This window comes from Pseudopodoces humilis, chromosome 1 (genome assembly GCF_049639895.1).
Source record: "Pseudopodoces humilis isolate 2021_Gansu_Grassland_sample_001 chromosome 1, ASM4963989v1, whole genome shotgun sequence".
NCBI lineage: Eukaryota > Metazoa > Chordata > Aves > Passeriformes > Paridae > Pseudopodoces > Pseudopodoces humilis.
Window position 1 is genome coordinate 75,166,729 of NC_142200.1, and position 24,522 is coordinate 75,191,250.

The following is a 24,522-nucleotide window of genomic DNA, read 5'->3' on the forward strand; positions in this document are numbered from 1 at the left end:
AATACACTCCATCTGAAGCATTTAGATCTAGGATCTCCTCTTGGCTTCAACCAGTTAGCAGAATTGGAAACTTAGGATATTCAGACAAATGACAGTGTCAACTGCCCCCCAGAAATGGGCTGCACAAAGACAGGCAGCAAGACTATACATGTACCATCAGTCATGACTACTTTGCCACATGTTCCACTGAAGATATTTTATTTTTAAATTAGACCCACCATTATTTCAGAAGAGGTAAGTGTAGAAGGGATTACAGGTGACCTCACCCCTGGTAAGTAACAGCTGTGTTAATTACCCAATACAGCCTCACCCCTGATGAGTCACAGCTATATCCAATAAAGCTAAAAGGGGTGGGTTGGCTAGTCAGGGGTGGATGGGAAGATGTAGAGGAAGAGGCACAATTCTGAAGGCACAATCCAGGACAGTGCAGAACAGGAGAATCACTGCTGTGAGGTCAGTCTGGGTCTGCAGTTAGAGCCTGTTGTTGGAACCTGCACTCATAATCTAACTAGGTAAAAGCTTTCATTCAGAGTCTGCAAACAAATACGTGCAGTCACAGCCTAGCAGGAAATAACCAGCAGTCAGTCTGAAAGGGAAAGCTACAGTAGGTGCTTGCTGCAGCCAGAGTCAGTGAATGGCTAGACGCAGAATAACAGAATTGTAAAGTGGAATAAACCAGGACCCTTTTCATACTGTGATAAACGACAAAACTGTGTCTTGGCTCATTTCTACCTTCTAAGGAGAGGGCTGCTGCAACAAGTTCCTTGACCTTCTTTTTACAGAGGAAGTCACACCAGCAAACACATCAGCATTTGATAGGTACCAAGTCCATTTTAATAAGAGAATCCGACACCATTAAATTCCCCTTCCCATAACCAATTGTAGGCAGCTCTCTTTGGAACTCAGAATCTGACTTGCATCCGGAAATGCATCTGCTTTGTAGCATTGTTACTCATTCCTGTCTTGAGCATCCACTTTGACTTCATCCTCTGCAGGTACTGCATGTCACGCTGCTGAGTGGAGATGGCCCCTGCAGGGAGAAAGAAGGAAAAGAGATGGATCAATGTCTGTCACCTTACTCAAAATTTGTATGCCAACCAATTGACCTGACCACGTACTTCAGCAGTTGCCTACAGGTGTTTTCCTTCCCATACTAGCACTCTTCTTTCCACTTTTCTCTGGAGAAAGCCCAGTTCCCTCTACAAATACCCATGACTGTGATTAAGGCTAAAGGTTGTTTTGCATTCCAAGTGTGATTCTTATATTTCAAAAGTGGATACAACACTGTTCTCCAACTGGAAAAGCATTCTGTCAAAGCATGACTTAAATACCAAGAGTATTGGCTTAGACAGGGCAGAAACCAAGCAAGTATCACAAACAATGGAATGAAAAAGCTTGCACAGAAGCTGCACTGGATTTTAGAAACAAATTTCCTGTATCTTAATTCTGTCAGGAATTAAAATGAACTGAGTGGAAGAAACTACTGCATAGACCCCATGATGTGTAAAGCAAAGTTGACCTCTGGAATTGGAGAGTGCAGACATCCCAGAGCCTTCTCCTCTGCAAAGCCCTCCCATTGTCACTCACCTGCCTGCCCTGTCCAGCCCAAGGCTCGGTACTGCTGCAGCACCCGGCCCACAGCTTTCTTGTTCTTCGCAACAGCCACAGCTCTTGTCACACCAAAACGCTGCTTGTAGTACCTCATCAAGGAACGGTGACCCACTCTGGCACCTGTTCATAGGAGGGGACATCTTACTATCCATCATGAAACAGCTTCTGAAATGGAGTACTCAAGCACACTGTGAAAACTATGGAAAATCTCTCTGCTGAGAAATGTTTTTAAAGAGTCCAGAACCTTAAAAATTTTAGGATTTTCAAGAGGGCCTTAGCTCAGATAATAAACAGGCAGTTATCAGAAAAGAAAATTTTCATTAGTGGAATGAAAAGACAGTATGTGGAATGTAGAGAGGCAATGTTGTTTCAAGTAAAAACATTAGTGAAGCCACTTGCTGACATTCAGGAAAATTTGTGTAACTGCAGAGTTAGCAGCACTTTTCAGAATGAAAGCCTAAGGTCCCTTCATACCAAACCACCAAACAAAAAAAAAAAGCAAGTGAGCGTGCCAAATGCTAAACTAAATGCTATTTAATAATTTAATTTACTGAACTAGTTTACTGAATTAGATAAGAGCTGTCTTGCTACAAAAAACCCTAACACTAGATAACCTAAATTATAGCCTCTCCAAGTTACACTCAAACAACTATGAGGACTCTTGTTGGAGTATATGAGAGTGACATGATAATGAAGATGTAAAATGGGAAAAGCAACCCACAGCCCCAGTCCACATATCCATCAATGCTGAAGAAGCTGAACTACTTGGCAGTGAAAATAATGGAAGGTGAAGACATAACCCCAAAGACACTTAAATGCACAAGTATCTTCTCCCTTCCCAGAGGAAAGCACAACAGTGGCCTGTGCTGCAAGTACTGGAGGTAGATATGGGAAGTGCAGAGAAAGTAAGCTGTAACAGAAGCCCTGTGCCCACCTGATGGAAGGATAAGTTCCATGGTGTCATCATCATAATCCAACTCTTTCTCTGCCAGGCGCTTTCCAGGACTCTCCACATCTTTCCCATCCTCATGATCAGGGTAACTGCTCCTGTGGAAGAGCAGCAATACATGCTTTAAACATAGTAAGCAACCACAGACCCACTCTACAAAAGATCCACCATGCACAGCTGCAGCAAAGCACAAACACTGTCATGTTCCACCTGCCTTGGTCTGGGAGTTCCTAACAGCAGAACCCTGCCCTGAACAAAGCCTGGAGGAAAGGAATCTCTTTCCTCCATCCTGTTGTGCAACTCGGCACAGATGTGCTTAATAGTGACTTATGGTGAAAAGCCACTAGGGTGCAGGTCACCAGCTCTGCACAGCTAACTGAATGTGTGCTCCCAGGAGCTCCACCTGTCACCATAGTATGAGGTATTTCTGACCAAAATGAACAGAGTTTAGCATAAATTGCAGGAAGTTCAAAAAGAGGCCTCTACATCACAGCAGTTCTGTTCAGCTACACAGCAAAACTTACATAAGAAACCCACGGTAGGTGTTAAGTCTACAATCTGTTTAAAAGGTAATGGGAAAGACAGTTATGACCTTTTATGGCCTTTGCTGGTACACTGAAATCTCAATTCAGTAACAGCACACATACAAAACAGAATTCAAAATGTAGGACTAGTACTAATGGTTACAGAAGAAGACAACCAATCTTGCTGTTACCATTACCCAAAAAAGTAGGGAACCAGCAATGCAAAATAAATACTAGAACCTGAAACACCACTAAATTTAAAGAATGAATAATAGTTTATAATGTGATATTTAACTGTCCTTTTGTCTGTGTCCCACTCAAAGAAAAATGACCTCACCTAAAATCATAGAAATCTGCAAATTCCAGGGCAGCATCTCCATCTGTGAAGAGTTTGCAGTGGCTTTTATCATTCATATGAGCCTGGACTGCTTCCGTAGAGTAGAAGGATTTCCCCTTTTCATTGCACCAGATGCAGATTTTCCCAACGCCAACTTTTTCTCCTGCAGGAAACATTGGCACTTCTATTAGTCTGAACAAAATCTCCCCAGCCAGTAATTAACATTTCTGTGACACAGCCTTCCCAGCTTGCAGGCAGAGAGACTGAAGAGGAGCCTTGAGCCCTTAATTTCCAGGATAGCCCTGCTAATCCTATGCCATGACCCCATCAGGGACAAGTCTGGCCATTAAAAGACTTCTTGTGACAAGGTATGGGTCATTCAGTAGTCTTAATAACAAATTTCTTCCAATATCTTTTTCTATCCAATACTCCAAAATTATTTTATTCTCATCATAATTTTTAAACTTGAAGGATGATACATTTTTTCCTAGCTTTTAGCTCTCTCACAAGCATTGTAAACCAAAGAGACAAATACTTGTGACTCACAGGCAGGACAACAAAGTTCATATGCATGCTTCAGCAACAGAATGTTTCCCCAAATTTCACATTATCTGAACATCAGAAAACTATGTGAGACCTACAGGGTACATGACCATGTTTGCTCATCCAAATGTTCTCACCTTTTCCCTGGAAAGCCTGTAGTCCTGCTCATGATCAAAATACTGACAGCACTCAGGCAGAGAAAAAGCAACACAAACCAAAACATTTGGTGTCATATCCAAATGAAAATAAGCACTACCAGAATATAATTATCCTGACAAAAAATGAGAGAACATTCAGGCATACCAAGATACTTGATTAGTCCTCTGAGATCCACAAGGTACTCTATGTCTGGAATAAAGAAGCTGTGGATTTTTGTCATATGCGCCACATTTTTTGTGAGAGATCTAGAGTGATGGGGACAGAACAAGCAGTCTGTGACTGGTATGGCCCCAACAGCAGGAATGCTTTCAGCCTCTGCCTGTTGCTCGTCTTCCTCTTCTTCCACACTTTCCATCTCTTCATCGGAGCCAATGTCTTCTTCAGAATCCATATCTTCCCAGTCTTTTAAAGGAAGTTTTAAAAAAAGATATTTATTTTATACTTTTCCCAAGCAAAGTAAGTCCCAAATAAGTTAGAAAAAGCCATCTAGAACATACTGCATTTTTGTTCTTACAGCTAAGTGCCACACAGTCACTTCCAGATGCAAGAATTTACCATTGCCACTGAAAGACATTTATTTTTAAGATGTACAGCAAACCACAAGGTTGCTCATAAAAAAATTGGCAGATTACTTTCCCCCCACCATTTTCTCAACTATTAACACTTTACTGCTGTTTCTAGGCCTTAAATTTAATTCACCACAACACAAGAACACAAGTACGGCTCACTGAAAACAACTCTGGTAACATCAGGAAAATACTCGTTTCCAGCAGTGAGGGAAAACACACTCTTGTTCACACACTTAAAAGAACAATTAACATTCAGAGACCTACTGAGTATTTTCGCAATACAATTTATGACTAACACATTAATACTAGACAGGTGAAAGCTGGCTTCTTCTTTAGGTGTTACAATGTGTGTTCAGAGGTAAATGTTTCTTCTCCTGTAGAACAGATTCACTGAACTGCAAATTAAATTTCAAGAGCACAAAACTGCTGTAACAGATACAGTAATGTGACATGGGTTTTAGAAGCTGGAATGAAGTTCCACCTCATTCACACCCGTCCCCTTGCTACAGCTCAATCACCCCACTCAACTGCTCCAATAGATGTGTTTGGAGCTGCACTGTCAAATACAGCACTGAAAGCATCCAGGTTAAAAATAACCCTTTTCTGGAAATTCTGAAGCTCTGATCTTTTCAGTTGTCTGCTTTCCAGGCTGAACTCCAACACAGCTGTATTCACAGCAACAGGCCACTGGGGTAACAACTCTTTAACACATTTTAACACAGACATCAACATGCCAAGGAGTGATGCCACACAGGTTAAAGAGTAAACTTTCTCCTCTGGTCTTGGTGGGCAGAAGGAAACAAAATCAACCACAGTCCCACCTCCCTTCAACAGAACAGAAAATGAGTTGGGACAATAGCAAATGATCACACCTGAATTTTTGTTCATTTATTTTTCAGAAGCAGTTTTAGGGTAACCTGTTACATTAGCCTTCTTTAAATGAAACTTTCTTTGACTTTTTATGTGGGAAAAGAAGCAGTGCTCATACTAGTGACTATATTCAATCTTTACTACATTACTGTCTGTCTGTTAAGTTGAACAGTTGGCAGTTCAGACACTAACAGAGTCCTTGACTGCAAACAGGGACCAACCTTAACTCCTTTGTTAAACTGAAAATCAACAGCAAGACCTTCTGCGATGGAAAATGCTGCACTGCTACAGAAATAAGAGGAAGCTTTTGCTCAAACCATAGCTTATCCCAGGCTGTTCTCTGTCAGTGTGTTTACTGCCTTACCTTCTTCATTACCCTCTTCTTCCCCTGCTTCTTGCTTGGCCAGCTTCCTTGCTTGCTGTTCAAACCACTGCAGCCGTGGAGGTATTTCTGGTCGTTCTCTGCTGTGGGACAAGCTGGTGCTTTCCCTGGAAACTGGAGAGCCACTCACATTACTAGGAGGTAGAGGTGTCTTCTTAGGAGATGAAGATGGCTGGGCTTTGATGGCTTGCTGAATAGCTGTGTTCATTTCATCTTTATTTACACTCTCTGGGGCTAGTCCCTTTTCCAGATTCTTCTCATTTAATATTTTCACCTTCTTGCTGACAGCTTGGACAGCTTTCTTCTCCAGCTCCAGGTGCTTCTTGGACTTCAGGTGATTCTCATAGGCATTGAAGGTGGAGAACCTCTTGCTGCACACTGTGCAGTAAGTGGCAGTGATTTTGTTCTGCTCCTCTGCTACTGCTCTCTGTGCCAGAACTCGCTCTTGGAAATTCTCAGCAGTGACAGGAGGCATGTCAGCAACTTTACGCTTCAGGTTGTACCTGTGCCAGTCAGTTTTGTAATGGGCTCGCTGAATGTCACCGTCCTTGAAAGCCACACGGCAAGTGATGCAAGTGTAGGTGGCCATTACTAGAAAATGGGAAAAAATAAAATCATGCTAAAAAAATTAAGTTACAGACAAAAAAAAGCCCCAACACAACATCCTGACAACCTTCTTTAAAGATCAGACTCACAGTTCTTGCTCAAAATTGAATTTATTAAACACCAGCATCAGCAATGAGTGCAGTATTCATGGGCAGGAGCAAGAGAGAAAACTTAAAAGACTTTGTGTTTACTTGTACCACAGCAACAGCTGAGCATTCCAGCTCTGGAACCTGCTGTGCCTGTTGGGATTGGGATGCAGGAGAGAGCCCCCAGTTACAGCAACAGTATTTCAAAAGCTCTACATTTTTCACTAAAGGTCATTGACTAAAGGTTCTTAACAAGCTCATGTTCTGCCAACTCTAAGACTTTGATGAGACCAGCGACTCCTCAGACATAAGGGTAAAAAAAGGTCTGCTTACAGGCCTATTTTCTATTTTCCACAGCCTTATTAAATGGTAAAAAAAAAAAAAAAAAAAAAAAAAAAAAAATCACTGCATTTAAAAATAAAGCCTTCTTAGCTACTTTGGAGCAGTGCCTATATATACCAGTTGTGCTGACAACACTTTACCCTGCAGTGCTGTTCATCTGGAGATGCAGTCAGTCATGCCTAGATTTAGCACTTGAAGCCACTGCTAACCCTGATCTCCTTCCACTTTTCCACCATCCAGCTGAGCCATGTTAATGGGAATGGGACAGGACAACTGCAGAGCAGTGATGCTGTCCTTTCCAAACCCATATATTTCCTTCCTTCTCACTGTTTAAGAAAACATAGCTTTTTTTTTTTTTTTTATTAAACAAAGTTGATGGAATTTCTTGAATGCTCCAAAAGCAAAGAGCAAAAAAAAATTGTCATTTGGAGGTCACAGAAAGCACCCTCATATTTTAATTGATTTAGAAAAACTGTGGCTTAATCTGGAGAAAAAAAAAAAATAATACATGAGCAGGAGGGGATCTGAAAGCAGGGAAAGGAAGAGCAGCCCCTCCCCAAAGCTACATTATGAAATGCTCATTTCATTCCCCTGGAACCACTGGGCTCCTTACTTATTATTGCTTGTGCTGTCTGCAGTGCTACAGTGACAGGGGGGATGCACAAAATAAAGGCCATGTTATTTTACTTAAAGTACTATAAGCATCTACTCAGTGTAACATGCATTTTGTGTTTCAGAGAAAAGCGTATTCTCCGCCCACTGAGAGATCTCGAGTATTCCCCAAGGCGTTCCCCTGCCCCTCGCCCCGCCCGAGCACCAACCTTTGCCATGAAGCACTGACGCCAAGCCACGCTGGCTGTCAGCGACAGGCCCTTGCAGACCCCTGGGGCAGAACACCCTGTTCCATGACAGACAGACAGCAGCTACACGCTACATTACCACAGGGGCATTTTAAACCTCCAACCTCCTCCCGCTCCGCCCCACCCAAAAGAAAGCAGCTCAGAAGAAGAGGTTTGTAACTAAAAGAAACCAAAGACATAAACCTCCACCTCTGACTACTAGGCGCAGGTGTGCTTACAACTCAAACTGCATAAAACAGAGAAATCCCGTGTAGTTACACGACACCTTCCCATGACCCACCTGCATTTTCCCCTCCCGTTTCAAGCCACGGGACCGAAGCCCCGAGTCCTACCTTGTGTGGGGCTCAGGAAAACGAAACCCCAGGCACTCACAAACCCGCAGCACAGCCAAGCCCTTCCAGACAAATCGCGATCTCCCCTGAGGCTCTTTATTACGGCCGATTTTTAGCTGTTTCCAGTTGGATTGAAACCGAGTCCGAGTCCCTAATCCTGGTGCAAGGCAGATGTTTAATACACGGACAACAAGAATTCGGGCCAAACCTATAGATAAATAAATACAAATAAAATGAAACAAGAGATACGTCGGGGCGCAGGCGGTAGCCGGGAGCCACCAGGCCAGGCGTGGACCAGGCCGGGCTCACCGAGAGCCTGCAGCCCAAAGGAGCGCAGACGGCCCCCCGCTACCCTCGCCGGGCCGAGCCAGGCCAGGCCGAGTCATGCCTTCCCATCCCGTCCCCTCCCGGCCCTCATGCCGGGGACACGCACCTGCGGCCGGCGGAGCTGGCAGAGCTGGCGGAGCCGGGCAAGGGGCAGGGCGGGGCGCGCGGGCAGGAAGCGGCCACGCGGCTTCCGGCGGGAGCGGCCCGCGCGCGCCCCCTGGCGGCCGGAGGGCGCGGGGCAGGGAGCGGCGGGAGCGCCGCCTCAGGGCTGCTGCGGCCTGTCCTCCGTGGGTTGGGCTTTGTTTGTTGTTTTGTCTTTGCTCTGTTTGTTTGATTTTTCACAGAATCAATTAGGTTGGAAGAGATGTCTTAGATCATCAAGCCCAACCTATGGCCGAACACCACCCTGTCAACTAGACCATGGCACTAAGTGCCACATCCAATCTTACCTGGGACGGTAACTCCACCACCTGTCTGGGCAGCCCAATCCAGTATCCAGCCACCTTTTCCGTGAAGGAACTCTTCCTAATGTCCAACCTAAACCTTTCCTGCTGCAGCTTACGAGTGTCTTCTTGTCCTATCACTGGTTACCTGGGGGAAGAGGCCAAACCCACCCGGCTAGAACCTCCTTTCAGGTAATTAGAGAGTGATAAGGTCACCCTGTTTGTTGTTATAGGGTTTGTTTTTTTTTTCATTTCTGGGAGCAAACACACAATGAGTTGATGAAAGATAAAAACTAACACATATTTATTAAAACAATCAATATAATAGTTCCATGTTTACAAAACAGTGATCAGGCAGGTAAAGTGCTGCAGAATACTTAAATACGGACATTTTGTAATTCTCCAGTTTCTGGTTGCTCGGGTGGAGGTTACTCACAGACTGTGACGCCGCTCATGTGCTGAGAACAAACGTGGAGACTACAGGGATTTGTTCAGAAGGCTGGGACAGTCTGGGAAAAGTGCAGAACGAACACAGAACAAGTAGAACGAGTATCTCTTCAGATCCTGTTACTTTGGGTTACAATTGTTTAACCTCCTCTGCATAGTATTTTTCTCCACTAACAAACAGAAGAATGCTCAGTAGGTGTGTGGTATGTACTCATGGAAACTCCACGTGCTTTTGCATTGGATTTGACACACCCAAGGCCACCAATCAGATGATGATCCTGTCACTCACATGGACTGAAACAAGGGGAAATTTTCCGAGTACAAAAGAGTGACCTGGATCCCTGCCCTGACGTATGTCCTTTTCTTCCATCAGGATGCGTGAAGAAGCCACTGCAAGGCACAGGAGGGTGAGCCCTTTGCTGCCAGGTACGAGCACACACACAACACAAGCAGTACTGATCCCAGGGCAGGATCACACACCGTTACCCACGGCATTGGCTCACACTACACCCTCTACGCTGCCCGTGTGCCTTTTGACTGGAAAATCACACACAAGCAGGCTTTCCATGGAAAAACTGCACGTTTCAAAGCTATGTGCTGCCTTATACCCCCTTGCCTGTCTTCCTGCCCATGCACTGTTTGAAGGATGGGAAGGTGATGACGCTGCTCGGTAGGAAAGACACTGTGGACCATTGTGACGGGAATTTTTAAGGAACTGCTATTTCGTGGCTGTGGCTATAATACAGCAAAATTAAGTTTTCTGAAGGGATTTCCAACTGAGGACAGTGTGGAAGGGATCCACAAAGGACAGAGACATTTTCTTTGTGTTTTGCTGGCGAACTGCTGGCAGTGGAATGTATTGTGTCCAAGCAAAGTGTTTCTTACATGTGGTTGTGTGGAAGGGAAGAGCTAATTTCCTGCAGAAAATTAGACATCTTTCACTACCTAAGGAAGAATATTAAATGTTACAGAATTACATCCTTCCCATTACACAGTATTTAGGGCCTTGAGTATAATTGACCACCATGACAGCAGAAAAAAAATTCTAAAGACACTCAGATAAGCAACTATGTCCCTAACTTTAATGATTTACTTGTTCAAGTTTTGGTTCGTTTTTCCTTCTGAAAAAGAAGTTAAAAAAAAAAGGAAAAAAAAAAAGAGACTTGTACTGGAGAAAAATCAATCTATTTACCCATCTTGAAACCAGAAAATGGGTAATTTACAAAAGCCTGAGAAACTCCTCCAACTGCTTTTCTTTCTGATCTCTTATTCTAGAATAGTGCCCCTGTATTATATACTTTTATAGCCACAAGTATTTTTCATAAAACAACAATAAAGTGCACACTGTTACAATGCCACTATTGACAGCCAGCTAGCTAGTCTGTCCTGCCAATCTGCTCCAGAAAAGCCTGTGAAGGACTGCTCCCTCCCTCCCTCCCTCCTGCCTCTCCCTGTCTCACAGCCTGTTTCCCCTTCTGCCACCAGTAATCCTGGAGAAGGAAGCACACAGTTATTTGGACATCCTACAAAGCTTCATCAGCAACTTGGATTTGTATTCTTTTAACTGTACCGATTGTCCTAAACATGTGGCAAGGAAATGAGGCTTTTAAGTCATCTGAGAACTTTTTAAACTCACTGATTTTCCAACAAAAGCTTTTTTAAATTTTGGTTGGGTATCAGATGTTTTTGTTTATTTGTTTTTTTCCAAATGAGAAGAACAGGCTGGTGAAAGCTAAAGAAGAAACTTAGCAACTAATACTGTGGAAGTGATATGGGCCATGTTTTCTAGTGATTTCCAGAAACTCAGGTGTTGAGATATTGTAATTTTGAAAGCTGCATCTTGTGAGATCTATATCCAGCATCCACTTATGTATTGGATAATGAAGGCACAGGCTTACCCTTTTACTGGTAAAGGATAGCAAACACCGTCAATATGCATTACTGACACAAAAAGCACAAGCAACAATAGAGCTAGTGTCAAAAAATCTCAGCATCCTTCCTTTTGCTGTACTCTTTTTGGCCATCTGCCTGTTTTTCCACCTCAAAAGGAAAAAAAAATACAAAATGAAGTTAACTTCAAACACAGGTTTACCTATACATATATGTTAGTGGAAGATTTTTATAATCTGTTGCTGTACTTTTTGAGGGTCTTAGATGACAGTATTTACCTCTTCAAATGCCAGCAAATGGAAATTTACTTGAGTAGTAGTAGCAGCTGACATGGTCCCTCAACTTTGCTAATGGTTTACATCACATTAAAAAAACTAGCTTTATTTCATTCTATTTCTTGGATTACTATTGCTTGGTATTGCAATGCAGTTCTTTCACAGGTGAACAAAAAAGCCCTAGAAAAATAAGTTATCTGCTTGAGATCCCATGCCACTCACTTAGCATGTGTGGACTTAAACTGGCAAATAATTTAAACAAGTTCTTTTTTTGTTTTAAATTACATGCCAAGAAGAAGATTCTGAGTGTCTTCTCTAGCAACTGACCTCACCCAATGCTTCTAAGTATCTTAAAATAATCAGTTGCAACACAACTTTTGTACCAAGTGGAAGTAGCTATCGTGGGAAAAAAAGCCAAACCAAAACCTACAGAATCTCACATTAAGGAAGTGGCACATAAAAAACCTTTATGCTTTTTTTTAATCTCTAATCTCTACTCCAAACAATAATTACCCTCACCTGCTCCCAAAAGGTTGTTCAGTTTACACAATATTAACTTTAAAACATAAAGATTCACTGGCTGACTTCACATTGGCAATACTGCCACGGACCAGACTCCATCAAGGAACACAGCAGGTGGTCAGTCATATAACATGCCACTTTACAACTCTACAAGCCTATAACAGCAAAAAACTTGGAAATGCATCACCATATCCAAAATAATTCAAAGGTTTTAAGTATGAAATCTAGGGGGTTTTATAGTGTTGCACACATATTTAAACTCGAGTTGTGCCAGTTAATGTGTTTCATATATAGCAGACACACTACACATAATGCTAACTGCAGGGACTCAAACTCTTTGGTAGAATTGAAGAAGATGAGATGCAGTTAATCTCACTGCAGTCCTCTGACAGCTTGCTCTCACAATATGAGTCATTAATTGTATTACATGATTGGAAAACTAGAGTAAATAAACTGCCTATATTGAAAATTTGGCTCAGGACCCCAAAATGCATGGTTGGCAAAAAGATTAAAGAAACTTCTCCCCCAACTGTTTAGAACAACTGACTTCCACCACGCATCTGCAACCAAACAGTGGATAGATAATTCATTTCCATGCTATTACATTGAGGTATTACTACCAGAAACATTAAACTATCAGTATTAGCTGATATTTATCCAGTTAATTCACTCTGCATAAGGGAAATTATTACAACACATCTAAAGGGATAGTTAAAGCTTACAGCTCAGAATTTTCTTCTTTTTTTTTCTTTTTTTCTTTTTTTTTTTTTTTTGCATTTGATGGTATTTTTTTGTGTGTTTTTTGTTGAATTTCTTCTGTGTTACCAGCTGCAAATTCCAAGTTAATGACTTCCAAGCAGATTTGAAAGGAAGCCTGAAGACTTTTTCTTTTCCTGGGATTCTGCTTCTTGACTTTGTGAAAGTCCCAATTCTTTCTCAATCTGCTCTAGCTCAGACTGGTCAAGCAGTTCAAAGTCATCAGCTTCCTCTGTGTCTGTCTCCTCGCTCAAACTGGGCACTGCCTGAGAGGGAACTTGCTGTAGGGACTGCAGCTGGTCTTTGATGGCAGCAGACACTGCAGCTGTGATGACATCGCCAGCAATTCCACTCATTAAATTAAAGGTTTGGTCACTGGTCAAAGGCAAGGACAACCCTGCAGTGGATGGTCTCTCTTTACTCTGTCTGTGATCCGCCTTCACATCAGTTTGCTCTTTCCTTCGTTTTTGCTGGGTGGGCAAACCGATGCTTGAGTCATCGTCATCATTTGTGCCGGCACCATTTTCTAAAGAGGGAAACTCTAAAAGATCTCTAGCGAAAGCTTCTTCATGATCACTAGGTCGGTCAAAATCTATTACAGGGTTAACAGAAGAAAACAGTGTTAGCACTCACAAAAGGTTTCCCAAAAAGGCAGCCATATGCAAAAATGCAAGTAGCAAGTGTTCCTCTGAATACTTTACTATTAATTTACTAATTACTAATTTACTATTACAATTTACTAATCCCTACTATAGTAGTTCTCTACTAGAAGGAGCTTTGTGTGACATCTATAACAAAATGGTTTCGAGGTCATAAATCTAGCACTACAAATCAACTGGTATCACCCTAACTATTTCAAGAAAATAACTTTTTAAAGCTAACTTTTAAAGCTAACTTTTTTAGGTATGTAATGAAACAACCCATGCAAATCTTCAGCACGGCTATTTCTAAATATACCAGCCACATGAAGTCCTAAAATTTATTTTTCTTCACAATATATATAAACTACAAATATGTAAACATGTAAGGATGTGTTACAAACTTTTAACATGTATATGGAATAATAAAAATAATGTTTATCTGTTTAAATAAAGATATAAAACTAATATAAAGACTAATTTCCTTTTCCTTTCTTGGCCAATGCTTGTGTTAAAAAGGAAACAGAAAATGGAAACTCTACAGATGATCAGAATTGTTTTCAAGAGGATAAAAAGCAGGATGTAATCAGACATTAAATTTTAATGGCTGCATTAACGAATGACACAGTATTTGTTATTAGAAATGTGTAAAACGTACCGTGGAGTACATGGCCTGTGGGAGAGGCCTAAATAAGCACAAGCAAGTACTTTCATCAAGTATTTGAATGAGAAAGTAAAAAGTAATCAGTTTGAACTTACTTTCTATGAAAACAAGCAATAGGAGCTTGTTATAGAAACATTCATAAAGGGTAAGGAAATAAATCCTAAAAATGACTCATAGGTAATTTTCTCCATTTTCTTTAGGAAAGACAGGCTGGGAAGATGAGGAGGAAGGGTTGTGCTGCATGCAGAATGGTGACTGAAATGCATAGAGCATTGACAGGAGATGAGGCAGTCCTCGGATGCATCCCATTTGGTCTTGCACTGTTGTCTATGTCCCATTTGCTGAAATGCTCCATGGGGAAGATGAGTGAACGGTGTAATTTTTCACTTAGCAAGGCTTTGAATAGAGTTTCCCACATGATCCTTACAGGCAAGCTGATGAACAAACAGGGTACGGGAACTGTAAGGTGGGTGGAAAAGTGGCCAGACTGCAGGGGTCAAAGGCTTCATCAGCGACACAAGGTGCAGCTGGAGGCTGGTTATTGGTGTCTGTCACAGGGACTGAAACCCGTGACAGACACCAGCATTGTTCAAGGTTTTTATTAATGACTTGGATGACAGGCTGCAGTGCACTCTGCAAGTTCATGGGCAGAAAGGAATTGCTGTGGGGCAGGTGAATTTGATATTCTGGAGGTCATGATGCCTTCAGAGGGACTTCAACAGGCTGGAGAAAGGGACAGGCTGAAAAGGAACATCATGGCATTCAATAAAAGCAAATGTGAAGTCTTGCATCTGGGATGGAATAACCTGTGCAGCAGTACAGGCTGGGGGCAACAAGACAGAAAGCAGCTTTCCAGAAAAAGATCTGTGGGCAGCAAGTCAGTGGTATGCCCTTGCAGCAAGGAAGGCCAACCACACACTGAGCTGTAGTAGCCGAATTGAAGGCAGAAAGTCAATGGAAGGAATTTTCCTCCTCTATTCAGCAATTGAGAGTACACATTGAACTATTTTGCCCAGTTTTGACCTCTCCAGTTCTAGACAGACAATGGTATACAGGACTGAATCCCCTGGAGGGTCAGCATGATTATTTAGGGGGTTAGAGAACAGGATGTATGTAGATTCTGAGAGAATGGGCTTCGTTTGGCCCCAAGAGAAGGTGGCAAAGGGGAAATCAGTTTAACTACTGAATAGGAAGGTAGAGAGAAGATGGGCCTGACTCTTCTAGAAAGTGCACAGTGAAAGGATCAGAGTAAACTGACACAAACTGGAACATGGGAAATTTTGACTCACTATAAGAAAAAAACCTTTTCATCATGAAGTTAAGAAAATACTGAGAAAGGCTTTCCAGGGAAGTTGCTGAATCTCTGCCACTAAAGGTGTTCAGAATTCAAGTGGTCACAGCCCTGAGAAACTTCAGAAAGCGTGAATAAAGAGCTTTGAACTTGCTTTGGACAGGAAGATAGGTGAGATGAATGACAATTGCTTTTTACAACTTACAGTTCTGTGATCATGCAATGCTGTCTATTTACAACTTGAAAAATTAGGAAAATAACGGAAATTATTAATTTGGCCTGTAGTATCATCCTGCTTGTCATTTACAAGGAAGTTTTCCTAGGAGACATGCAAGACGAGCAGAGCAACAGATCCACAGGTGAGATTACACCAAACTACTGTTGTCCTTAATCTTTATTTCAGCAAAGTGTTTACTGATAGCTTGGTCTGTAAAAAGTAAGAACTTGTTTCTGGTCAAGATCAAGTCAAGTGCTTAAGAATATTTTCCTAGTCTAAGTCTTCATAGGCTCATTGCTGGCTGTCTTCATTTCTAGTAGTAAAAGCTAATAACACTGCCTTTAATTGGCTATTTAACAAGTCAGTGTATTTACTGTTTCTTCCTCAGTATTTTGCTTAACTTACCCACAAAAGCACTGGTAGTAATTTTAAAAGGTTTACTTGCCTAAAAGGTTTGGTAGAATAGAGTGCTACATCTAGCACTTGTTGAATGTGCTGGTTATACACAGCACTACTTATTTATTTAGACACTTGCTGATGTACTTTAACATTTTTAAGATGAGGACTGTTCTTACACAAGATGTATCCAAAATTATACGAAACACTGAGATTAACCTTAAATTTGTTTAAGAGAGAAAAGTAAGAACCCCGAAACCTGTCCTCAAACTATCTAATCATTTTGAGGTAACTTGCATGTCTGGAATCCACTGATGATATAGATGAAGCTGCTACTTACCATCAGATGTGTCTGTCTGTGGAGAATACCCCTCAGATAAGTTAAAGGTCCCATTATCGGTCCAGGATACTTCTGAGACATCTGTGTCAGACACTGACAGCTCTTTGGCAACAATTGCAGGACTAACCTACACAGAAAACAGTCCCATACATGGAATTCTTACATTAAAAAAAAATCACACTTCAGAAAGACAGTGCTTAGAGACTGAAAAAAAATCCCTCTTGTATGTCATAGCAACATAAATCACCTCCTATTTAAGCCTTAATTGAAGAAATATGAAAATACTATACAATGCTTAGAAGTGAAGCATCCCTCTTTGTAATAACTAAAGGCTGTATTATACTAAAGAAGCACAGAAAATTCCAGTTATTAATTTTGAAAGAAATCCTACTATAATGAAAGCAAAATGAGCCTGCAAATACAAAATATGCATAATGTAACAAAAGGAGTAAACGTGGACCAGAAAAACCAGCCCAATATCTGTAAGATCATCAAAAATTAGCTGAACAAAAAAATATTATCCTTTACCAATTTACTGAACAATATTTAGTTATGTCAGCTACAAATTTTTATCCCATGGGATATATTTTTTTGGTTTTTTTCCCCCCCAGCATAAAACTACCTCCAAAGCAATCACTGTCAAAGTCAGGCTTTATACACTACTGATCAAATATTGCATAATAATTCCTATTAAGATGATCTTTTAAGTATCAAGTGCTATTCTAACAGAAGAACCTTTGCCATACAATCATTTAGAATACTAGGAGAAAAATGAGAAATTTGAGTGTTCTCATACATATCTAGAAAGATTTTATAGATAATATACCTGTTTGCACCATCATTGAAAATTATTAGACAAGTGATTACAAAAATATCCAACAAATTACATAGGTTTTCTATTAATGTTTCCCTTTTGCATTTTAATTTGATAAAAATCAACTGCAATTTCACTGTTGGAAATAAAAGTAACCACCTTTGTTTTTAAATATTAATGTAATCATTCCACAGCCAACACAAAATAAACACATTCTTAGCTAGTAGGCCAATGAAACCATTACCTTGAAGGCCAGAAGTCACAAATGCAGTAGGTTGATTAGTATAAGGCTAAAGATGGAGACTATGAATCACTTCTATAGCATATTGCTTAGTTCAGGAACACAGCCTCCTGGGGAGGTTTAAGTCTTCCACAGAAGACCAGAGACAGCAGTCTAGATAGCCTCCCATTATCTATATAGATATTTTAAAAGCAAGACAGGGCTGACTGAAAAAAGTCACCTTTGGACACAGAGCTGATATGTCTAATTCACTGTCATCTTCTGTGGGTTTTGTTTTTGCTGTTTCTGAAAGAAAAAAGATATATTTTTTATCCTACTCATGACAACAGATTTCCAGGTTCAGCGTGTGTTCTCTGTCACACAACTTGTGTAGCAGAGTAAACTTCCAGCTGCTGACACAGTGCATCATTTATGTGGTATGCTACCAGGGAAACAGGCCTGACTGAGACTGCCTGCTTATCAAAATGCAGTAACCGAAGTGGGAGCAAGAATGTTATTCTGAATACATTCCAGTAGGTCTATTTACCTGCATTGTAATTCCTTCAGGAGTCTCTGTTGCTCATCTGCCCTGGCAATACATATCTCTCTTTTAGACTAAACTGCTGGTAAAATGCACAGGTGTAATGTGTTAGAACAGGCTGTGTTTCTTGATAATTGCATGCAATCTTCATTCTCAAACCCCTTCTTCTACTAACATACAGCTACCCAGCATTCATAGTCACGTGCAAATATGCATACAAAGCATCCTCTGAAGTCTGGTAGAATGTTGCTTTTTACAGATAAGCAGAGATACAAATTTTGCCTTCTCTGTCTGAGAATCTTTTAAACCAATATAAAATGAAAAGCACAGTCATAGTGTTCTTGGTTGCTTCTTCCTGCAACTTTCTCTTTCCTCTCTTGTGCCAACACAAGGTTTACGAGCCCATGTGGGGAACCCAAGAGGCAAAGCGAGGTAGGGAACTTGTCTGGGTTAAATTAAATTGGAGGATGAGATGCAGGAAAGAACGCATCTAACCTCAACCTTTTTCCCGGGGCTGGCTTATGAAGTTTATTAAATTACAGTCTGATCTTTTTCTCTGCCAGTTTCATTTAAAACTGAACGAGCAGAATAATGCATGGAAGAAAATTTCCAATGCTTTATTCCTTATTTCCAATTACTATCACATTATATGTAAGAGAAGGGGGAAAGACACATGGTGGTTCTCCTTGGGTCTAGGAACAGCACATTGTATAATGAATTGTATACAGGTTACAAGAAATGCATGTTTTAAAGCAGATATTAAGTCTACTGATGTAGCACTAATTAAAAAGGGTAGGCTACCTGCAAGAAGTGTGACTACACTGCAAAGATTTAATTACCAAAACTGGAAGAAGCACAAAGAATAAACACTGTTCATATACAGATTTTCCTTGAAATAGCTTTATTGCTTAAAATCTAAAAGTTTCCATTATTAGAAAGATTTTAGGTGAGATAGGTGAGATTTTGTTTTAAATTGATTTCTCCCCTTTCCACGCTGCAACTTGGATTAATTTGCAGCTGCTATCCTGTGGCAATTCTTATATGCTTTTGGAGTATTTGGAGAAGAAAAGAAATTCTTTTTGCTGGAGGAAGTGAAACCAAGGCACATTTAGATATAGGAACAGAGTTTGGTCTCTTACTGAAAATTCTTTTACGTACTTATTTTGAGACTTTTGAGCAGGTCTTTCTGCTGGGCAAGTTTGCCTTATCTAAAGAGAGATAAGCATTGCAAGCTTACATCAGGTAGTTTTTTTCTGAAAACTTATAAGCAGTACATCTAATCACATACAAAGAGTTTGCCTTGTTTCTTTCCATGAAGTAATAATTTCTTTATTATCATACCCAGACATTTGACATACACTGTCACTTCTTATAAAGCTAATAACAGTAGCCAGGTTCAAAGCAAAAAATGCAAAGAAAGCTCCTACAGCTTCTCAGGACAAACCAAACTTTCTGCAAGGTGAAAAAAATGCTCTGCATACAGAAATAAAATAATATATGGGACTGTAATTAACTACTCACCAGATCTCTCTTTTTTCTTCTGGTTGATATATTCCACTATTCCAAAATCTAGTTTCATCAGAACTGCCTTTATTTTGCTGCACAGTTTTTGTCCAAACTCATTGCACTTAAGGAAAGGACATAAAAAGGCACACAATACTGTGATAAAAAATGAAGACAGAGAAAAAATTGTATTGAAATACTGTTGTACAAGAAGTTACTCAATAAAGCTTAAACAATGCCTTTGCATAAGATAACTACTAATTTTATATAATATAGTTAGTTTTACATAAAAATGCGTTGTGAAATGCCCATGTCAGACACTTTTAAGGTAAAATTCAGTTTTCAGGAGCCATTCCTACTCATCACAGAAAATACCATTATATTCATATCGATTGACATATTTTTTACTATCAGTAAGACATGATTTATGGTCATTATAACATTTATCATTACCTTGACTCAGCCTGATTTTGATATCTCAACTTGACAAACATGACTATGCAACATTGTGGCAGAATCAACACACTGAAAAAGCTTGCAAGCTGACTTTCATATGACAAAAAATTGTAAAAAATTTTTTCTTTATATCTAACCTAAATTGACCCTCCTTCAGTTTAAAACCATTACCTCTTGTGATATTTCAACAGGCACTGCTCAAATGTTTGCTCCCAGCTTTCTTATAAGCCCTCTTTAGGAAAGACCTCTCCCCAGTGTTCTCTTCTCCAGGCCGAACATCTCCAACTTATTCAGCCTGTCTTCATAGGAGAGGTTCTAGGGCCCTCTGAAAATCTACATGTCCCTCCTTTGGACTCAACAGGACCATGTCATTCCTGTGCTGGGGACCACCTGGCACTCCAGGTGGGGTCTCACCAGAGCAGAGCAGAGCAGAGCAGAGCAGAGCTGAGCAGAGCAGAGGGGCAGAATCCCCTCCCTCACCGTGCTGCCCACCCTGCTTTGGATGCAGCCCAGAACATGTTTGGTTTCTGGGCTGTGAGTGCACATGGCTGGGTCATGTCCAGCCTCTCATTCCCCAGCACCCCAAGTCCTTCTGGGCAGGGCTGCCCTCTACCTGTTCATCCCCCAGCCTGGGTTGATACCAGGAGCAGCACCTTGCACTTGGTCTAGTTAAACCTCATGAGGTTCTCATGGGCCCACTTCTTGAGCATGTTAAAGTCCTTGTGGATGGCATCCACAACTGCACCACAGAGATTGGCATCTTCTGCAAACTTCCAGGAGTGTATAAATGGGTAAATAAATAAAAACATAAATAGTCCCTACAGAGAGACCAAATAATGAACAGTACACACATACACAAATCATGACTGGGAAAGAGACCATACTTACACAAGACATAGGAGAGGACAACTCCAGGAATGTAACTTCCCAAGACAGTGAAAAATGTACATATGCTGCAGACTAGAAGGCAAAACTGACAAAAACATTAAAATTCACCATTAACACTTTCACTTAAATGATTAGATCATTTTGCAAAAGAAAGATGTTGCATGCTAATGAAATCCAGAATGCAGTGCAAAATTGAAGTTTGTTTTTTAAAACTGGGAAATACTTTTAACACTTTTGGTGTAAATAAGCATCAAACAGTCCATTTTGGATAATTAGGATGCACCCCCTCTTCTACCATACAAACATGCTATTTTTCATTCACTTACTGTAAAGCTTTAATGAGCTCATGTCTATTGCTAAAATTATTAGAAATTATTCCCTCATTGCGTGCAAAAAGACTGGACAGTTTATACGCAGGAAAAAACCCAACTCTCTAATTGCAATATTACAATGCACGCTTGCTGCATGCTTACAAAAGCAAAACATCCTTCCTCCAGCTACAGCTCTCTCCCCTGTTGTGCTACTTTGTGGAACTGTTTTCTCTGATACGCTAGTAAGCAATCTCTTCATGTTTGTTGGCTGCTCTAGCATCCCTGTTAATGACAAGACTGAGCCGAATTTTCAATATAAAATTTGAGATTTCACCTTTGTGGTGACTGAAATATAGCAGTGCACCTTTCACAACTGCACAGTGCTCAACTGATCTGTTGAAAATTTGCAGAAAGGATCTATCTGCTTTTGGACTGAATTGCAATAAAATGGTTAATTCAAAGAAATTCTGCACACAGCATTACTGCCTAATGTGCTTCTAATTATAGCAGTAAAATAATGAAATGGCTTAGAGAATGAGGTCAGGGAAAAGAAGGGAAAACATGCTATCAAAATTTTCTTTTCTAAACTAGTATTAGATATCTCTTAACAAACAGCTACTGTCATGTTACCGCATTACTGATACCACATTTGCTTACTTCACTATAAACTTACTTATTTTATTATAACTTTATTGTCCAAACAGACAACTGTTCTTTATATAATTTATTAATTTTTTCTACATAATTTTAATTCTTCTATAATTTTCATTTTTTCATCCAGTTGCTCACCTGTGTGTTCAGTCTAAACTGATAATATTTGAGTGTGGTACTACATACTTTCTATTTGCTAATTCTGAATGGCCTGTTTTCAGGGAAGACTTTCTGGCAAAATTAAGGGAGATTAAAAGAGGAGAAAAAGCCTTATAGTCTTCTTTTAACTTGCTTTTGGCAATACAAATATAAAAATGTAATATATTATTATCATAATATATGTTTACATTATTTATATTTCTCTTTGGAAAAAAAAAACCTGCTTCACTTTTGACTAGAACTAAATAATTATATTCTTTGAACTCGGAGGAAAAAATGCCTTACTCTTGCTTGCCTCTTCATGAACTGGGTTCTCTAGCTCAGTCTTTCCAGTAGAAAAAGGGAAAATCACCAACTATTAGCATATAGAAGAAAAATTGCTGCAGTAAACTAAGAGGAGTTCTCTTCATGCAGCTATTCCTGAAAACTACAGTTATTTGAGAAAAAACACCACATTTTTGTGTTTAGGAACATGCCCATTTACTTCTTTGCTTTTTCAAGTTTTTATTAAATTGTGGTGTTTTAAATTTCCTTTAAAAAGTCCATGGAATAACTGGTGAAGTTCCAACAGCTGTATGGGGAAGGACTGTATTGCTATAAAAGCTCACTGTGAATAGCACACTGACTACCTACCCATACTCTACAGCAAAAAAAAAAGTTATCAGAAACTCATGACTGAATGTGTCAGAATGTACATTTTCTTTTTCTTTTTTTTTCCACTTGTTCACTTGGTTTTTTTCTAAATCTATCTCACCTTTTTATTAAATCATATAGAATTGATAATCTTACTGGGGAGTGCTTACCTTGCCAGGGTTTTGTTCCTTAAAGTGGGACATTTCTTGAAGAAATACAAATAAATTCATCAGTGTTTCTGAAATGCACTGATTTATTCTGAGTCTGTAGTCTTGACTGGAATCGGTGACTTTCCAGCTGAGTAAAACAAACAAAAATATCTGACTTTGTATACAGCTCATATGGAAGTTGAAACTGGTTGAAAACATCTCGTAAAGTCTTAACCTCTGGCAATCCAATGGCTGCTGCTATGTTAGAGACACCTGTGCTTCTTTCTTCGTATTTTATATTGAGCTAATTTGATTGTTTTAACTAAAAAATAATCTTTTCAGTAGTAGCAGCTTTCAGTACATACAAAAATGACTGCTTATTCGTTCTGGTCATATGAAGACATTGAGTTTAAGGCACAGTTGTCATCTAAATCAAGCAACTGCCCCCAAACTTGTTTATTAATATTATTTTTTTTTAAAAAAAAATACCACAGTACTTTTCACTGCCACAAGATGGCCACACATATTAATGCATTTCATTTTATGCATATAATTCTTGTGCTTTTTTTTTTCTTTTTTATCTTGTTCTGCAAGCTATGATGATGAAATTGCTAGTCAACCTAGAAAAAAAGAAATTGCTCTTGAAGTCTTGCTGTTTACATTAATTTTCCTACTGAATTTTGGTTTTTCTATTATATTGAAAGGACTGTTTCTAAAGCTTATCCTATGACTGTTCAGTACTTTTCATAAACTAACAATCCCCCTAAAAAAACCTGTACCAAAGAATTTTCAAAAAACCATGGGATAGCATATGTGTCTATCACATTTGGGGCTGATAACTTTATCCAATATTGAGCTTAAATGGTCACATTATATACCTTTGTGGAGTAAACAAAGCATCTACAACAAAGCTGTTTTATGAAACAACAAATAATAATAAAGACATAAACAGGCCAGTCAACGTCAAGTCAAACTGGTACAAAGAATGGACGAACCACCATGCAAACACTGAGAATCTGAAGTAAATTCTACACCAGCTTTATTGAGTTATTTTTCGCATAGTGCATTGCTGAGTATGCACAGCTTTGATCAGAGTGAATGCAAGCCAGCCATGAGCAACTCTGAGATACATAACCCATTACATGTGTAATCCATCTCTGCATTAATAGTAAACATTTGGTCACAGGTAGATTGAATTACAAGATAAATAAAAATCTACATTATGAAAAAAATACTGTACATGCATCGGAGCATGTACATGCATAAGGGGACACACAGATGGTCAGATCAAACTCCTAACTCCTATCAGCCACACACGGTCTCTGCAGCCTCGTTTTTGTAAAAAGGCACAATTTCGGTCAAAAATGCTCTGCAGAGACCCTTCCTTGCCTCCCAGCTGTCCTTGTTTGCCACAAGGTGGTGGGGACCAGCCAGGGACGGGAGGGACGCAGGGACACAGCCAGGACACAGCCACACTGCCTGGAGCACTGCGACCTGCATGGAACGGCGGTTCCAGCCACAGGGTAAGGCACATTAAAGCCCAAACCCCAAAACTGGTGCCCTACTCCTGACTGTATTATAGTATATATGGTGTTATTGTATACATGGTGTTGCAGTGGTGTGATTTCCTCCTACGTTAATAAACGTTAATAGTCAGGGTGAGGGTTTTTTCCTCCCCTTTGAGGAAAAAAACCAATGAACTATTTAAAGCAGCGCACCTGAAATGCACAGGATAAGAACCCTGTGTCTTGGACGAGGTGACTTTTGCCAATTCCCAGCTATGCGAGACACTGAATGCAGATATTTGCCCGTGACAGAGGA

The 24,522-nt window shown here is 40.1% G+C and overlaps 2 protein-coding genes across 3 annotated transcripts in view; both read right to left on the minus strand.

Annotated features, from left to right (window-relative positions):
• Positions 1-811: 811 nt before the first annotated feature.
• ZNF622 (zinc finger protein 622) lies at positions 812-8,596 on the minus strand. Its single transcript, XM_088053794.1, has 8 exons — positions 8,480-8,596; positions 8,171-8,378; positions 5,927-6,535; positions 4,268-4,525; positions 3,422-3,584; positions 2,546-2,658; positions 1,588-1,731; positions 812-1,030 (listed from the first exon to the last, which is right to left on the minus strand). Exons 3-8 carry the CDS (start codon positions 6,531-6,533, stop codon positions 903-905), a joined length of 1,413 nt encoding a protein of 470 aa, XP_087909920.1. The 5' UTR covers positions 6,534-6,535; positions 8,171-8,378; positions 8,480-8,596; the 3' UTR covers positions 812-902.
• Positions 8,597-9,216: 620 nt separating this feature from the next.
• Positions 9,217-24,522, minus strand: part of RETREG1 (reticulophagy regulator 1) — a 63,773-nt gene continuing 48,467 nt past the window's right edge. For both annotated transcript variants that reach the window (XM_088053779.1, XM_005530883.3), the window contains 6 exons: positions 22,723-22,849; positions 20,799-20,883; positions 19,473-19,610; positions 17,652-17,716; positions 16,377-16,503; positions 9,217-13,422 (listed from right to left, as the gene is read on the minus strand). In XM_088053779.1, the coding sequence (XP_087909905.1) occupies positions 12,917-13,422; positions 16,377-16,503; positions 17,652-17,716; positions 19,473-19,610; positions 20,799-20,883; positions 22,723-22,849 (1,048 nt within the window). In that variant the 3' untranslated portion in view covers positions 9,217-12,916. The remainder of the gene's footprint in view (positions 13,423-16,376; positions 16,504-17,651; positions 17,717-19,472; positions 19,611-20,798; positions 20,884-22,722; positions 22,850-24,522) is intronic.

Excerpts from the sequence above, each read along its gene's own strand:
- ZNF622 (XM_088053794.1), bottom strand. The coding sequence starts at position 6,533 with ATGGCCACCTACACTTGCATCACTTGCCGTGTGGCTTTCAAGGACGGT. Across the intron at positions 4,526-5,926 it reads AGAAGAGGGTAATGAAGAAG|ACTGGGAAGATATGGATTCT; the intron begins GTAAGGCAGTAA and ends TTCCTTTAAAAG. Across the intron at positions 1,031-1,587 it reads GGGCTGGACAGGGCAGGCAG|GGGCCATCTCCACTCAGCAG; the intron begins GTGAGTGACAAT and ends TTCTCCCTGCAG.